Source organism: Eschrichtius robustus, chromosome 8 (assembly GCF_028021215.1).
Source record: "Eschrichtius robustus isolate mEscRob2 chromosome 8, mEscRob2.pri, whole genome shotgun sequence".
In the NCBI taxonomy this organism is placed as follows: domain Eukaryota; kingdom Metazoa; phylum Chordata; class Mammalia; order Artiodactyla; family Eschrichtiidae; genus Eschrichtius; species Eschrichtius robustus.
The window spans coordinates 14,618,770-14,636,257 of NC_090831.1; the positions used below are offsets into that span (position 1 = coordinate 14,618,770).

At 40.4% G+C, this 17,488-nt stretch overlaps 1 protein-coding gene across 2 annotated transcripts in view; it reads left to right on the forward strand.

The window, feature by feature from the left end:
• Positions 1–17,488, forward strand: part of VPS41 (VPS41 subunit of HOPS complex) — a 184,301-nt gene that overhangs the window by 107,940 nt on the left and 58,873 nt on the right. For both annotated transcript variants that reach the window (XM_068550354.1, XM_068550355.1), the window contains exons 8-9: positions 11,466–11,585; positions 13,552–13,698. In XM_068550354.1, the coding sequence (XP_068406455.1) occupies positions 11,466–11,585; positions 13,552–13,698 (267 nt within the window). The remainder of the gene's footprint in view (positions 1–11,465; positions 11,586–13,551; positions 13,699–17,488) is intronic.

The following is a 17,488-nucleotide window of genomic DNA, read 5'->3' on the forward strand; positions in this document are numbered from 1 at the left end:
CCTGCATTGGCAGGCGGATTCCTAACCACCGCGCCACCAGGGAAGTCCCTTAACTTATTGATGTATAGTTGATTTACAATGTTGTATTAACTTCTGCTCTACAACAAAGTGATTCAGTTATATATACTCTTTTTCAAATTCTTTTTCATTCTGGTTTATCCACAGGATATTGAATATAGTTCCCTGTGCTATACATTAGGACCTTGTTGTTTTTCCTCAAAAAGGATTTGACATCAGTTATGCTGCCCAGTCCACTGACGAGTGGATCTTCAGAATACTTCTGCAGGCGATCAGATGCTTGATCTTGGGCAGTTTTCTACACGCAAAATTTTCTTACACATTACTTCCCAGGCAACCACCAAATTTATCTCCTAGTGGTTGCATGTAGAACCATTGTAAAGAAACACCTTCATTTCTTCTAGGCACTGTGTTATAAATTGTGGTTCCATTCCTAGAAATTCATCTCATGCTGTATACATACCAAAACTGATTAAAAACCACCAACTGATAGGAAGTAAACCACAATGTAACCTTTACAAATGTTTCTTAGGAATGTAAAGCCAAGTTGTAAAATAGCCACATTGTAAAAGTATACTTTGGTGGGTTTTTCTCTCTGTGCTGTACTGGTTGAAGCTAAAAATTGAAATCTAGGTCTTAAAATAGAAATCATTTTCAGTGTCAGAAACAGGCGTTGTTCCTTGCTTTCAAAGTTAAGTTCATTTGTCCCAAACATTAGTTGCTTTTTTGACGTTGACATGTAGAGCGCCCAACGTCCTGGAGATGGATCCATGGCGACTGCATTTTCTTCAGTAATCCCCCTTGTTTCATAGCCATCAAAAAAGGCTGGTGAGAACAGAACCCTTTTCTCTTTAATGAGTTCAACTAACTTTTCCATGTGTAATATTTCCATATTGTTTGTGGCTTCCCCCTGGATTCTGGTGATAAGCTTACCACCTGTCTTCCTAGAGCAATCAAACCATCCTTTGCTCCTTGCTGAAAATATCTTCCTTTGCATGTTGAGAATGTCGCGGCTGTTCTTAAGTATTTGGAATAGTTACTTCCTCTGCAAGAATCATTGTTTGGTTTGGTATGCTCATTATGTTTTTTTGTGGGGTTTAGTACCAGTGGACTGTCATTAACACTGGAAACTAACACAACATTGTAAATCAACTCTACTGCAACAAAAAAATAAAATAACATAAAAATTTTTTTAAAAGACAAGGCTATATAAATAACTGTCATTAACCTTGAGAAGTTTTTCCCTTCCCCTCCCCCCTTTTTTTTTTTTTTAAGACAAGGCTCTATAGCAAGGGGTCACAGTTACTGCAATTATAAGTTGGTGTCACCAGTACAGACTACACCACAGTCATCTCACAGGGCTATTTGGCGTGAATAGTTCTGCCTCTTGAGCACAGCTTGGTTAGAGGGTCCACATCAGGTGCTGTGAACGTGTAGAATCTGGATTTCAGGAATGGTGGTCCGTTTCCAAAAGGAGATAGGAGGAATGCTGCTGGTGGAAAGCCGTTAGCCCATAAGACCATTAATCAGAATGGTGATTTGGTAGGAAAATGAGTATTCCCAGTCTTTTGAGAGGAAAAAATATGTGTATGTATATATGTATGTATATAACACTGTTGGGGTAATTTTGCAGTCCTTTGTCTTTAAGCATTTGGGGCTTTTCCCCCCCTAATTGTTTGTTTGATCCCTCTCAGTTTTCTAATTCATTTTCAGCCGGTATTCCTCTTTGATGTTTGTAACAGTGCAAATTTGAACAAAATCAACATCTACCAGTGGTGAATTAGCTGTGTCAGTGCCCTGCGGCCAGAGATCTCCGGGACACACCCACCAGGCATGAGGAAGAGGGTGTGTTAGAAAGAGGGCGTTACAGGATTTGGGCTTCTTCTTCTTCGTTGTGACAAATAAAATGCCCAACATTCATTTGCTAGATGACTTCTATTGCGGTACTTTATGAAAATATATGTATGGTCTGATTTCATTTTTTTGGTAGAAATATAAATGTCTGGTGTAGCAATTTCTTGGAAAGCTGTATACCAAATTATTAACAATAGTAATAACATTAACATATATCATTAACAATATCCGGGCAGGATTATTAGCGTTCTTTCTGGCCTTCATTGGCTTTTATTTTCTGCTTTTTTTTTTTTTTTGGTAGAAAACATGCCTTTTATGATAATAAAAAGCAATAATAAAAGAATGTATAAAGTAATCCCAACTATTTTTGTTGTTTTCAACTTAGCATTGTAAATCATATGAAATTCCCTACATTATTGAAGTCTAATCTTAGCTCAGATGTTCTTTAATGGTTACATAATATTCCATCCTGCGGGTCTATTTACTTTTCTTAATCATTCTCATATTATTGGACCATTAGGTTGTATCCAGTTTGGGGTTAGCATAAATCATGCTGTAATGAAGCTAGAAATCTTTGGGCATGAACTTTTGTCTGTGTTTCTGAATGTTTTCCTAGCACTGATTCTTACGATTAGAATTACTGGGTCAAAGATTATGATTATCTTTTAGGCTTTGGATACATAACTGCCAAGTAAAGGTACATTCCAGAAAACATACTGATTTACACCATCTGTGTTTAGAGGACCCGTTTCACCGTATCAGCCCGCCAATTTGATATACATAGAAAGAGATTCCAATGTGCTGTTTTGTAACTTCTTTGAATTATTAGTGATTTTGAGCATTTTTATTTACTAGTCACTTATATCTCTTCCTTTGTGATTTCTCTGATTGTATTCTTGGCTCAGGGCAGCTTTTAATATTACCATAGAAGCCAGGACAATCGACGACTGTCCGTTTGATATTTATTGTCAGTTTGAGCACAAATTATTGCTGCTTACTGAATAGCCTGCAGCCTTTTCTCCGATTTTAGCTAAACCTGGAATAATTATTCTTGTTCTAGGGAGGCATTATATAGGAGTCATAATGAGGCTTTAGAGTAGACGCTGAACCATGTACAAAGAGGACGAATATATTCTACTCCGTACATGTGAGTCTGCCCCCAAACCGTCTGTCCTGCTGCTTCCTTGGAGGCTCTCAAAGACAAGCCACGGTGCCCAGTTAAAGGCAGGTTCATTTCACTTGGTTTCTTCTGTAGGCAGTGTCCTGATGTTTACTTTTCCCCTTTTGCTTCACTTTGTTTTTGTTTTTTTTACTTGAAGTATAGTTGATTTACAATATTGTGTTAATTTCAGGTGTACAGCGCAGCGATTCCATTATATATATATATATATATATGTGTATATATATATATGTATATATGTGTGTGTATACATATTCTTTTTCAGATTCTTTTCCCTTATAGGTTATTACAAAATATTGAGTACAGTTCCCTGTGCTATACAGTAGGTCCTTGCTGGTTCCCTTTTGCTTTACTTTGCATTGAGTGAAGTGCTTGTTCAGATCCATACACCTGTGTGTTCAGGTGACTCTTTCTCTTATTCAAGACTTAGCAGTTTTGTGTTTCTTTTTCATAACCTCGCTGTGCAAAGATCTCCCCCTGAGTCGTCTACAATTGAGATTATGCGTAGTTAAAATTAGAGATATTTGTTCATCACACAGAACATTAATTCGTTTCATCACCCAGTGGATGGCTTTTGTGTTTTCTCTACTCTTAGTGGGGCAAGGGGTCCAACCTTGAAGCCAGCCCCAGGAAACAGACCCTCAGACAGCTGCAAACTGAAAAACAGACCCAAGGTGTTTGACATGAACAACCAGCTCTATTAAGTCTGCAGGACCCACCTGGAAGGTTTTCTGTTTGCTTGCTTCTTTGTTTTGTTTTTAGTGGTAAAACTGTTTTTTAAATGCCCCATTCATTTCTGGAATCCCATTTACAATTGTGAGTTGCATACGCAGAAATTGCAGATTGCTAGTTTGAATAGGAGTCTGCCTCACATGCTGGCTACAGTTGACTGCTAAACCCATATAGATGGGCAAGTCGATGCATACATAGATCTATATCTCTCTGTCAGTGCTAGTTTTTTTGTTTGTTTTTGTGTGGTGTTTTTTTTTTTTTTTTTTTTTAATATAAAGGGACTGCTGCTAAGTGGCATCCCTTATGTTTAACTTCTTTGGTTCACCTTGAACCCATAGCTTGTATTTCTTGGTCACTAAATTGACTGTCACCTTACGTTGATGTGGTGTTTTTTTAAATTTCAAAGCGCGTTTTTGGCTACATAGTTTTCACAGGAATAGTTAACTTCAAGGATTTGTCCAAAACCTGTGTTGTGTTTCAGTTGTGTTTATTCAGATATTGCTTGGAAGCAAATAGCCTGTGAGGTGGCCTCTGGAAATCCATCTGTGTCCAGAGACTTTCTCTGGTAGCAGTATCTGGCCTGTGTTTAACTGCTTTTAAATGTGTTAACTCACCTTTTGGGCAAGGGGATGGACGGATTAGAACTTGTCCAGGAAATAACCACCGAATTGAAAGCAGTAATATAGTTGGGAAATCCCTGTTTTCTTCCTACATGTTTTAAGTTCTCTCTCAGTGGTGTTTAGAAAGGCTGTGTGTTTTAAACTTTGGTACTGAGCCAAAGCAGGAAGCAGGACAAAGGTGTTCTCTGCTCTGTGGGGTTCTTCTCGGTCACTTCTGTCTGCATCAGGATTCAAGACTCCCATCTGCTGTCAGCACCCAGCTGCCACCCCAGGTCTTCTCCATGCTCACTGATTTTTTTTTTACTTGCCCTCTTGACTTTTTCAATTTTGTCCCTAATCTCTTCCAATCTTGGATTTTAAAATCCTTCTGTGACAAGTCCTCCCCATCATTACGCCCTTTGTCTGTTTTTACTGGGACAGCCTTATTTGGCATATTTTAACTTGCTGGGTTTTGCTTTTCTTTCACTATTTCTCTGTTTTATTATCTCGCACTCCAGCATCTTCTCTGATCAAGCGTTTTGTCTCTTGTGGAGTTTTTTCTCCAAGCCTCTCGATCCTTCCTGGTGGAACACCCTTGCCCATGGGCTTATTAGACCCCAGACTCAGAGCAAGCAGTGATGCTGGTGTTTAGGGAGCCTGAAGGACTCAAATGATTTTTATACTTGGAAGATCACAAAATGATTCAAAAAGGGCCAATCACCCTCCCTTTCCTCCATGAGGGAAGAATGGTGATGGGTAATGACGGGTGTTAGGCTACCAGAACTGGCAGCTTTATTACAGCCCAATAGGAATCCTGCCCATGTGTGGGAGATGCTGGGATGTGGTGCAGGAAAGTTCTAGATAGATTTATCAGCACAAAACATAGGAGAATAAAGTATATTGCTGAGGATCTGAGGGGTCCTATTGAAATATAAGTACTGAGAGTGCTGACTGCCAGAATGTGGATTTATGGGCGATAAAGCCCTAAAATACTTTCTCCAACAAAAAGATAGAGCTCTTGGAAACAGTTTTCCTCTCTATGTACTTAGCTCCCGTTGAGCTTAAATTGCTCTCAGTATTGTGATAATGACAACTCAGTATTACAGGCTGTGGAAGAAGATGAACCAAATAAATTAAGCAGCTGCTTTTAAGGGTAGTTCACCCAATGGCTTCCCCTCTAAAATGCTTTGTAGAAGATTCGTGCTCAGTAGGTCTCTAGGCAGTTTTATGGCTGCAAGAAAGAAACGGATTTTATTAAATGTCAGTGAAATACAGGCAGATAGTTTTGTGGTAGTTAAATTAGCGTAGAATGTGCGTAAGCAAAGCAGATTGTCTCGTCTTTACTTGACGAAACAGAGCTTTCTTTGGCATTCCTGCCAGATAGTGTGTTTCTGCCTGAGATTCCCATAGATTAGGATGGAAAAATCCCGGTCCCTCCCGTCTGAAACTGTATGTCTTACAGAACGTTATCCATCAAATCCTATATGTACAGCATGGTTGTGCTTGGAGAGTTTCAGAGGACAGTAATGGGACTAATTCCATAATTACTAGCTGACGTTTAAGGTTTTATACTATGTGTGGATTAGGAAATAGGATTTATAAGTAAAGAATTAGGTGAATTGGGAGTTTGGGATTGACACGTACCAATACTATATTTAAAGTAGATAACCAACAAGGACCTCCTGTATAGCGCAGGGAACGCTGCTCAATGTTCTGTAATAACCTAAATGGAAAAAGACTTTGAAAAAGAATAGATACACATGTATGTATAACTGAATCACTTTGCTGTATACCTGAAATTAACACAACATTGTTCATCAACTATGCTCCAATATAAAATAAAAATTAAAAAAAAAAAAAGAATTCAGTGGAGTGGAGAGGGAAGGCAGAAATAAATGCTTCAAGGGGTCAGGCAGGTAACATAGAGGAGAGAGGCAGGCCGGGTGAGGGGACGACCGGGAGAAGTGGGCCCTGTGACAGTCCAGAGAGCCCTGGAGCAGGCAGTCCAGACCCATTCCAGGGATCACTCACTGCGCAGGCCAAATGAGAGGCCAGTGGGCATCCCTGAAATCAGGGGCTGCAGTTAGGGGAGGACTCGCCTTCAAAGGACTTTTCAAATTTTTGACAAGTTGTACACAAATTATATCCTCTGGCGTTGAGCGAAGAGAAAGAGACCAGCATTTCAGGAGTAGGACATAGAGTCAGAATAAATGAGCCCTTTCTCAAGGTACAGATGTTTTCCTTGGATGAATCAGTCTCAGGGTCCTTCTCCTGTAGAGTTTTGAGATCAGGGCAGATGCCAATGTGTCAGAAATAGTGTAGGGACCTTACTAACTAAAGATGGGCCGAGTAACTGGAGGATTTGGGAATCAACACGGCTCTTCCTGTAGCAAATACATTGTGTGTATGGACAACAAAGGAAAGAATAAGACTTGCAGACCTAGGAAAGCCTACTCAGTATCTAATATTTGTTATTCCTGTGTGTCTAGCAAAGTACGTGTAAGATGTGGTCTCTCTCCCCGATGGATTTGCAGTCTGCTAGGGAGATGAGAAGGAAATACATGATCTCAGTGAACTAGATATAAAATGGTGCTCACGACCCCATGACTCAGAACCAGCATGACCGTAAGACGTATGTAGAACCAAGAAATCAGGGGGAAGTTATTTTGACTTACGGAAGAATTCTCCGAAATGATGGTCCTCTCTAATATATTTAAGGCTGTTTGTTTAGTTTTCAAATATAAACTTATATAAAATTTATATTAAAATTTATATAAAATAAAAATTTCTTAGTTTTCAAATATAAAGTGATGAAACTACCGCTATTTGAAAGACATGGGAAAAATAACATGAATCGTGTCTAAAATTGTAATGGAAATTAGTTAAAATTTATTTCATTTACAGAAGCTAGGATACTAGCTGCCCCCCACCTCCTGTTGTTGAGTACCCATCAGTGGCACAGAATGGGTACCACTGATGCCACCGTCCGAATTATAAAAATAAGGGAGAAGCTCCTTTGCTCCTTTGATTCGTGTCAGAGCAGGTTACACAAGGTTTATTGTAATAGAACTCTGAAAACTCAGACTGAATTCAGCATTCTCTCCTTTTCTTCCTGCCCTCTGCTGGAAGCTTCCCTTGGAGCTAGAGCAGAAGACAAAGGAGGCCGGCGGCCTCAGCTTCATCCTATAACCGAAAGCACACTGACCACAACAGAAAGGATGGAGTGGAGTGAGTTTGATTTGAATTGGAATTACAACAGGACTTTATTAACAATTTTCTAAAGTTAAATGTTTTATTTCAAAAATAGGTACAGTTTATGTGAATTAATTCTAACGCATAGTCAGGATGCTGCAGACATTCCTTCAAGTTCCAGTGAACTTTTTGATATTGTTTTATTTCAAATATTCCCCTAAATTATCCTGACTATAAAAATTAGAGAATGGATTTTCATCCGCATATTAACATTATAAAAAATAATTCACATGTGCCATGCGGAATAATTATAAAATAGAAATAATATAAAATTGCCTGTCACCTCTTTCTGGAATTAATTATGATTACTTTGTAATGTGTCTTTCAGATTTCAATATATGGATACACATTCATATTTTATTTAAAGGTCATCATATTTAATCCTGTTTTGCAATCTGCTTTTTTATTTAATATGCCCTGAACCTCTTTTTCTGTTAATAAGAGTCCATATATAAAATCATTTAAAAATGAATGTATACTCTTCAGCTGTCTAGCTCTACTACATTTTACTCAGTCTATTTCTGGCCATTATAAATAAGTTTACATACCTCTTTACTCACTTATCAGATCACTTGTTAGCATAAATTTCTAGGCTAGGACTTCCTGGGGACATTTTTAAAGCTTTGAGCCCATAATGCTAAAGGACCCTCCAGAAAGATTGTGGGTCCTACATACACACACACGTACACACGCAGACAGCCATGTCCCTTCCCCCAGTGTCTGACCTTATCATTTTGGTTCATCTTTGTCAGTTTTTTTCTTTCCTTTTTCCTTCACCTGTCAATTCTGAGACCGCTGCTATACTGTTTGGGGTGTTAATTTCATATAATGTTTTACTGTCTGGCAGGGCACATCCACAGCCCCACCCCCAAAATTGCTTAATTTTTTAAAAAAATTCTTGTTATTCTCACATATTTTCAAATGAATTCATAGCATTTTGGAAGCTCTAGAAAAAATTCCTTTGGGATTTTCTTTGGGTTTGCATTAAAATCGTAGGTTAATTTCGTAAGACTTAAGCTCTTCAGTGAGAATTTTGAGTCTTATCATCCAGGAACGTAACATATCTTTCCATTTATTTAGTTCTCCTTCTCTCTCCCTCGATAAAGTATTTTGTTTTTGCTGTGTAGCTAGTACGCATACATCTGTTTTTGTTCATTATTAACTTTGAGAGCTATGGACTTTCCCTTGTTTACAACTTTGATTGCATCCCCTAAAGTTTAGGTTTGTGCTATGTGTATTTTCATTTTCCAAGTGCTCTGGTTGCAGTTCGATTTCCTCTTTTACCCAAGGAGAGAGAGTATTTTTTTATTTCAGTTTTTTTTCTGTTTTGCTCTTCTTATCCTTTATTATTAATTTCTTGCTTAATTTTCTTGTCACCTGAGAATAAGGAGAATTATTTGTAAAGTTCTTCTCTGCTTTACGGAATGTCTTATTCATGTGATGTCAGGAGTGGGAGATTTTTTCTTATTCCCTAGACAAGTTTTATTGTTTTCAAATAGTGTATTTTTCCATATTGCTAGTTTTTCTTCTTGTTAGCTCATATTTACTAGAAGTGGCTGTGAAGTTGTCTGTAGATTTTGTGAGAACGTTTCCACATCTTTTACTCTGGACAGTGGTGGGAGAAGGAAGTTTTATGTTTTCATTTTTGCTGAATTGGAACACAGTGTCTGTTGGGAAAACAGCTACCAAAGAATGTAATCATTGGTGCAGCAGGGAAGTGCTGTATTTTTGTTAAAGCTTGCTTTCTGTATTTATTAAGGTAAGTTTCTACAGGCACTGCCCACGTCACATAAGTGGCACAACTGCCCTCCTGTGCCAGCCTGCCTGCTTTTTTCTTCCAAGCTGTGTCTCCAAGCAACAGCAGGAGTGGCTATTCAGGTGTGACTCTGCCGGTGCTGATCAAGGCCCCTGTGTCCCTGCCTGAGATTTTCCCTGTGACTCCCCTCACCTCCAGCCGCCACTGCACCGAGTGTCATTCTGCTATATACTTGACCGAAGGTGGGCTCTTTCTTGTAATGAGTTGGACCACAGCCTTCACTGGGATCTTCCTTCTATCATGTTTTACAGAATTTCTAATTTAAAATTGAGGGCATATTTAATTTTTCTCACCCAGGTACAGATTATTCCCCTTTTAATACTATGTTGGCCATTTCTAGGTGGGGATTGGTGAGGGAGGGGAATTTGATGCCACGGTGCATCTCCCCCTGGCCATCCAGCCAATCCTCCCTTCCAACAGGTGCTGGTGGAGCACTCCCGGGACCCGCCCACTTCTTACAATCCCCTCCGCCTGACCAAGGCCACAGAGGGAAGGCAGGCATGGTGACCTTACCAGTTCCTCATGTTGAATACAGCTGTCTTTAGCTGCCTGTCTTTAGTGAACTGTGATCTTACATGTGGCAGGAGCTGTGTTCTCAGGCCTTCACCTCTGATCCCAAGTTTCAGAGCTGTCGCGTCACAAAACGCTACACACACTCCGTGGCCGCCTTGGCTCTGTTCTCTGCGTCATGGCCAAGGGAGAGGCCGAATAACAGGTGGAGGCCGTACCTAAGTGTCACCAGCTGGAGGCAGGGAGGCTTGGTGGTGGTGATATCTTGGAACCTGGCCGGGGTAGGATGAGCTGGGTTAGAAGGTCGTTGAGCATGTGTAGAGGAGCTCTGTCCTGTGTGTATCCGATGGGACCACCTGTGCTCAGTAGAAGCCCTGTCTCCAGTCTCCCCTGTGGATGTTGTGAGGCCACCTTGCTCTTGCATGGATGATAGAGAACTTTATACATTTCTGGCATTTTCACTTGACTAAACTCGGCTTATTAGTGACGGTGGACACTTATTTAATTTTAGGGTTTTTTTTTTTTTTCCTTTCCTTTTTTTCTGCCGCTTTTGGCTCTAGGAGCCTAACCATTGAGAAAGACATGTAAGAAATATAAATACTGTGAATTTACTCTCTACTATTCCCTATTTTTTCCCCTATTTTGGGGGTGGGATATACTAAGGTAAACTGAAATTGATGCTTATGATAGGAATTTTTAAAATTCTGTTATGGAATCTCTCATCAGCAATTGCTTTTAAAAGGTTAACTATATTTCAGGATTACATGTCTAAAGTTATATAGTTTAAGTTACACATTGTATAAACTATACCTTGTATGTATTAAATGACATATTGTATAAAGATCTTTCTATACAGGATTTAAATTGGATGTTATCAAGAAAAAAATTTTTATTGTATCCTTAATAATGCATGAATTCTAGAACTACATATTTATGTAGAGGTTTTGATTAAAGTAAAGACCCTAGCTACTCTGAAGTTTTTATAGAAGTTTAATCCTAAAGCAAATTTCTCTTATGTTATGACATGAATTACTGCTCAAAAGTCATTGTTAAATTATTTTTCTAGGGTTAAGTGAAAGACCCCTTCTAATCATTGCAGTTTAATCTGTGGCTAATATTTTATTTTCAGGGAAAACATGATCAGGTTTTGATTTCCCAATTTACTAAATAAATTAATTCATGGTCAACTATTTGAAGAACTTTCTGTGATAAAAATCTTTCGACTAGAGTACATTATTTTCCCTGAATTTTGGTGTTTTGGTGCCATCTTGTGGCTGGACTGTGTAGTAACCTCAACACTCAAACACATTTTAAACAGCGTCCTGGATAAGGTTAAGATAGACTGGGAATACTTTCCAAAATGCAAATCACGTACCACTAGAAACCTACATTTAAAAGGCTGAGAACAGTTTGCTACTCGGTGAATGGACAAGCAAAAATAGTAAGGAATTTGATATATGATTCTTGGTTTCTAAAATTCTGTTTTCATGATATTTGCCCCTAGTTGCTGCTGTTTGAACGGTCGTGGATGAGCAGATGGAAGTCTTCAGTTCTGCACGAAGGAGAAGGGAACATAAGGAGTGTGAAGTGGAGGGGCCATCTGATTGCCTGGGCCAATAATATGGTACACGCGGCCATCTGATTGCCTGGGCCAATAATATGGTACACGTGGCCATCTGATTGCCTGGGCCAATAATATGGTACCCGCGGTCTCCCTAACGCTGGTTCAGAGCTGGAAGGACAGCCGAACCGAGAGGGCTGCGACAAAGGGCAGGCATGCAGCTCCTGCCATCGCCATTTCTTTTTTTTTTTTTAATATCCCCATATCTCCTCCCTCTTTTTTTTTTTTTTTAACATCTTTATTGGAGTATAATTGCTTTACAATGGTGTGTTAGTATCTGCTTTATAACAAAGTGAATCAGCTATACATATACATATATCCCCATATCTCCTCCCTCTTGCATCTCCCTCCCACCCCTCTAGGTGGTCACAAAGCACCGAGCTGATCTCCCTGTGCTACGCGGCTGCTTCTCACCGGCTACCTATTTTACATTTGGTAGTGTATATATGTCCATGCCACTCTCTCAGTTCGTCCCAGCTTACCCTTCCCCCTCCCCGTGTCCTCAAGTCCATTGCCTACGTCTGCGTCTTTATTCCTGTCCTGTCCCTAGGTTTTTCAGAACCTTTTTTTTTTTTTTTAGATTCCATATATATGTGTTGGCATACGGTATTTGTTTTTCTCTTTCTGACTTACTTCATTCTGTATGACAGTCTCTAGGTCCATCCACGTCACTACAAATAACTCAATTTTGTTTCTTTTTATGGCTGAGTAATATTCCATTGTATATATGTGCCACATCTTCTTTATCCATTCATCTGTCGATGGACACTTAGGTTGCTTCCATGTCCTGCCACTGCCATTTCTAAAAGATACATGTGGCAATTGATATCATACCCGGAAGGGTAAAGAAATTACACTGCTTTTGGTGTTCATGAGAGAGTAATTTCCAACATATTCTGGACTCTATTTTAGAGGAAGAAACCCGAGGCATGGAGAATAGCCAAGAAAATGAAAAGGCATCTTAATAATGAAAGGGCTGCATTGGGAATGTGGTCTTGAAAATACCATTTGCCTATTAGCCAAGGGCAAGTGCCAGTTGCTATGAAACAAGGGCAGGGTATTGCTGATTTTTCTTTTACTCTCAGTATAATCACAGACCCAAAATAGGCCTGCCTTTGAAAAAGTGGATCCTAATTTTTGGTACTTCACTTATCTCAAGTTTTCTCAATATGAGTAGGGTGAGTAGAAAGTTTAAAAATTACCTTTTGGACATCTGGCATAGCTTTTGGAATTTTGAGGTATAATTTAGCAAATCAGTGCTATTCCTTTTTTTTTTTTTTTTTTGGCCTCACCGCGTGGCACGCGGGATCCCAGTTCCCCAACCAGAGATCGAACCCACGCCTTCCGCGCTGGAAGCTCAGAATCCTAACCACTGGACCACTGGGGAAGTCCCCTGCTATTCCATTTTGAATGGTAGAAACCTCCCAGAATCTACTGTGCTCGTCAGGACTTTTCTTACTTCTCCTGGGTCACAGTCAAGGTCAACAGACGTGTGGCCTCTTGGTTTATTTTCATTTAGCTGCTTGCTTGATGTTTCCATTTGAGTACTTTAAAATGTCAGGTGTGTTTTTCTTTATATAGTGGTTTTTCAGATTCAAAGCTTTTCTGAAAACCAAACCCCATATTTGTGGTGGAACAATACACTTAGAGATGTGGCTTTCTGTCTTTTTGGAAATGCAGTTGTTGACATCTGTACATTTCCCACTTGTGTTGGATTTGAGTGGCCTGCGCCATCCACTCATAAAATCTTCTTTGCCTAGAAAGAAGGACAGAGGTTTTCTTTTGTTTTGGGTTTTCACAGGATTCTTGTGGAGTAGAAATATTTCTGTGGCTCCCAGCAGCACCTAAAAAACACTGTCGATGCTTTGCTGTGCTGGTTATCCCTGATGTTTAGCAGTGGCCATTAATAAATTTTCTTTTACCTTCCTTCTCCCAAGTAGAGGATGCTTAATGCTATTTTATTTTCCAGGGTGTGAAGATTTTTGACATCACCTCAAAGCAAAGAATCACCAATGTGCCCCGGGATGATATAAGTCTTCGCCCCGATATGTATCCCTGTAGCCTCTGCTGGAAGGACAACGTGACACTGATCATTGGCTGGGGCACCTCTGTCAAGGTAGTTTTGCTTGTCTTTCTCATAAGTCTGTGTTGTTACAGAGCTACCGAAGATGGTCCACAGGAGTCCGAGTCCTTGAATGGCTTCTCGGAACTAGAATATTTTCACCTGCATATTATTGTCATGTGATAATCGCTTCATGCTTGAATTCTTCCATATGCATAGATTTTCAGATCTACCCTTTCTCCTGAACGTCTCCATGTTCAGAATGGTGCCGCCTTTTTGATCCTGTTTAAATTTCCCACAACCCGATTGGCCTTAGCTATATGTAAAACATGTGTTAGGTGGTGTTGGTTCACCTGGGTCCCTTTCGTTATTGTTCTTTTCATTTCCCGTAGCTTTGATCCTGAGCTTCTTCATTAGGACTGATGGTGGAAAAAGAAGGTTGAAATGAAATCATCCTGCTTGCTCGCTAGTAGTTTGGTGGAGTAAAGGCCCAGGCTTATTATGGATGATAAGATTCGGGGGTCTTTTGTCATGTATATTATCTGCCTGTTATGTGCCTGGGTAAATGAAGCTATTCTGCAAAAGGGGGCCCCCAATCCACTCACCTTTATTTCATGCCGAGTTGTTTTTCTCCTATTAGATGTTTCAGAGCCAGAAGTTGTTTTCTTCCCTTTAAAAATATATACCTTAATCTAAACAACGTAAACTAAAACTTAGCTGAGTTAAAGACGCCGTGAGAAAGTATCCCAGCAATAGTCTAATGGAAGAGCTCGGCTCTAAAGAGTCACACAGACCTGGCATCCATTCCAACTTTTCCACTTAACTTCCTGCGTGACCCTCTCTAAGACTTACTCTCCTCATCTGTAAAATGGGAGTGCTAATTGTCCTCACATCACATGTTTTGGAGAGGATTAAATGAAGAGCTTAGCATAGGATCTGGCATATTGTACTTAATAAATATCAGCTGTCATTGTTATGCCATAAAATTCCAGAAAAGTCATGAAAGAGACCTGGCTATTTAAAATTCTTCTATGGAAAGAAAAGCGTAAAAACTATTAATGCAGTGATTGTTATCACCAAAATAAGTGTTGTTAATCTGAGGTAAAGTCTCGTTGATATGATTCAGGTTCTCTTTCTTTCTTAATTGAACACGTGGTCATTGTTTCCATGTGTTAATGAACACAACATGATTCACATTTAAGGTAACAGGAAGGAGGTTGTACCCCCAAAGTCTATGATAAAAAAGTGATTCCCAGTCTCCCTATCCCATGCGTGTGGTTACTGATCCAGTCAAGTGATGTTCTTGATACTTTTTAAGTTTCTTAGATGGACCAAGTGGCTTTTTCCTCTGTTGTGATTTGCTTTTCTTTCGGTGAAAGACAAGGGAAATTAGCCTATTGGGACATGTGAAAAGTTTGCTGATTGTTACCAGAAATGCTTCCTCTATTAGGCTAAATCATGGTCCCCAAAGATAGCAGGTCCTAATTCCCACCACCTATAAATGTTTCTTTATGCGGCAAGAGAGTCGGGCAAAACATGTGACTAATTAAGCATCTTGAGATTATCCTGCCTTATCCGGGTGGGCCCTCTAAGAGGGAGTGCTACCCCAGAAGAGGAGAAGGCAGTGTGACCATGGATGCAGGGATTGGAGTGATGCAGCCAAGGAATGCTGGAAGCCATCAGAAGCTAGACGAGGCAGGGAACAGATTCTTCCCTAGAGCCTCTGGAGGGAGTGCGGCCCTGCCGACGCCTTGAACTTAAATCTTAGGGTTAGGGTTAGGACTCCGTGCAGCTGTCGGGGAGGGGGTGTCAGCAGAGGGAGCAGGAGAGGCAGAATCCTTGAGGCTGGAGTGTGATTGGTGAGTCTCTGTGGTACGTAAAGGAAGGCATTATTGCCGGAGTGGATGGAGCAGGTGTGCAGGAGACGGATAGAAGATGACAGAAGGGAGAGGGAAAGAGGGAGAGAGGGAGAGAGGTGTGTGTGTAGTGATAGAGAAGATTGCGTAAGGGCTCGCTGGGGCAGAGCTCAGACCACAGCACCGAGGGGATAGAATAGGCCATGGCCCAGCTGCCAGTGGTGTCACGTGTCCTTGTCTTCAGAGAGGCTGTAGGACGGCCAGAGACACCATCAGGCTTTGGCGTGAGTCCCAGCTCCAGCCTTGAGGTCCTGGGCAGCTCTCAGAGCCTCTGTGTTCTTGTGTCTACATTAGGGCTGGTAGTATCACCTTCCAGGGGCGTCTGAGGATTGGAAGAGGCCCGGGCAGTCCTCAAGTTCTGTCACTCTCTCTCAGATCTCTCCACTTCTCTCCATCCCCCTGTCGGGTCCCCTGACTCTAGTTTTGCCCCCCTTAATTCTTCTCTAAACAGTGCAGCCAGGATGATCTTTTCAGAGTGCAGATCAGGTGATGTCAGTCTCCTGGTTAAACCCCTCCAGGATGCTCATTGCTCATAGGATGACATCTTCCTCTTCCATGATGATCTGCCCCCTGTGTTCCTGTCTAGCCCCTCCTTCCCCTATCCTCTCTGCTTCTATCTGATTACCTTCCAGTTGAGGGCCCCAAGCTGTCAAGTTGCCCTTTTGCACCTGTTCTGTATCTCCTGCTTCAACTTACATGGCGCTTCTTCCAGGAAGTCTTCCATCCCTGCTAGTAGATGCCCCTGCTCTGTATTTCTGTACTTCTCCATCACACTTCAGTAAATGCCTCATTTAGTTGTTTGTCTCCCCCACTGCACCATAATCTTCCTAAGAACAGAGCTCTATCTGCTTTACAAAGCCCTCAGCTCAGGACAGGTGCCCAGTAGTTGCTAAAAAGTGCTAATTAATATTGCTATTTCATATATATATATATATATTATTGTTACACTTCAAACCACGTGGGACACTGCTCCTTGTGTACTTTTATCTAAAACACATTAAATAAAGCAGTTGTTCAGTTGGCATGTGGAGCGTGCCTATTAGACAATTTAGTAGTTTCCCTAGTAAGTGTGGATAGAAGAGTGGATAACTTATACGAAGAGGAGGAAAATTGGGGGAGCGGACAGGAAATCGTCTGAGACGGACAGGAAACAAATGACAGAAAGCAATCAAAGGAGAAAATAGCCTGTCACTTCTCAGTAAATGCCTGTACCTCCACAGCACTGGGTTCAAGTCCTGTGTCAGAGAAAGAGAGTACTGTGGCCCTCTGTGTCTGTGGGTTCTGCATCAGTGGATTCGACCAACCTCGGATTGAAAATATTTGGGGGCAAAAAATCCAGAAAGTTCCAAAAAGCAAAACTTTAATTTGCTGGAAACCAGTAACTATTTATTAACATTTACACTGTATTCGGTATTATAAGTAATCTAGAAACGATTGAATGCATATAGGAGGATGTTTGTAGGTTATATGCAAATACTCTGCCATTTCCTTTAATGGACTTGAGCATCTTCAGATTTCGGTATCCTCCAGGGCCCTGCAGATACCAGGGGTGAGTGTACTGTCATGCAGTTGCCGTGTTGCTGGACAGTGATTTGGACGTGGCTATTAGCCAAACCAAACCTTAAAAAAATGCACATTGATCTATCAATGCTGCTTCTAGGAATTTATCCTAAGGAAACAAAAGTCCAAAAGTTTTATGTACGAGTATGTTGATTGCACTATTGCTTGCATCAGAGATAGACAGAAGAAAAAACTAATGTCTAAAAAAGGATTGAGTAAATAAAGTACAGTATATTCATGTAATGAAATACTATAAAGACATTAAAGAATTATGTGAGGATATTTAAATAATACATTAAATTATTTGTAGTAATTTTAGGTCAAGAAAAGTAGCTTCCCCAAAAGTGTGGATTGCTAATAGTGTTCAC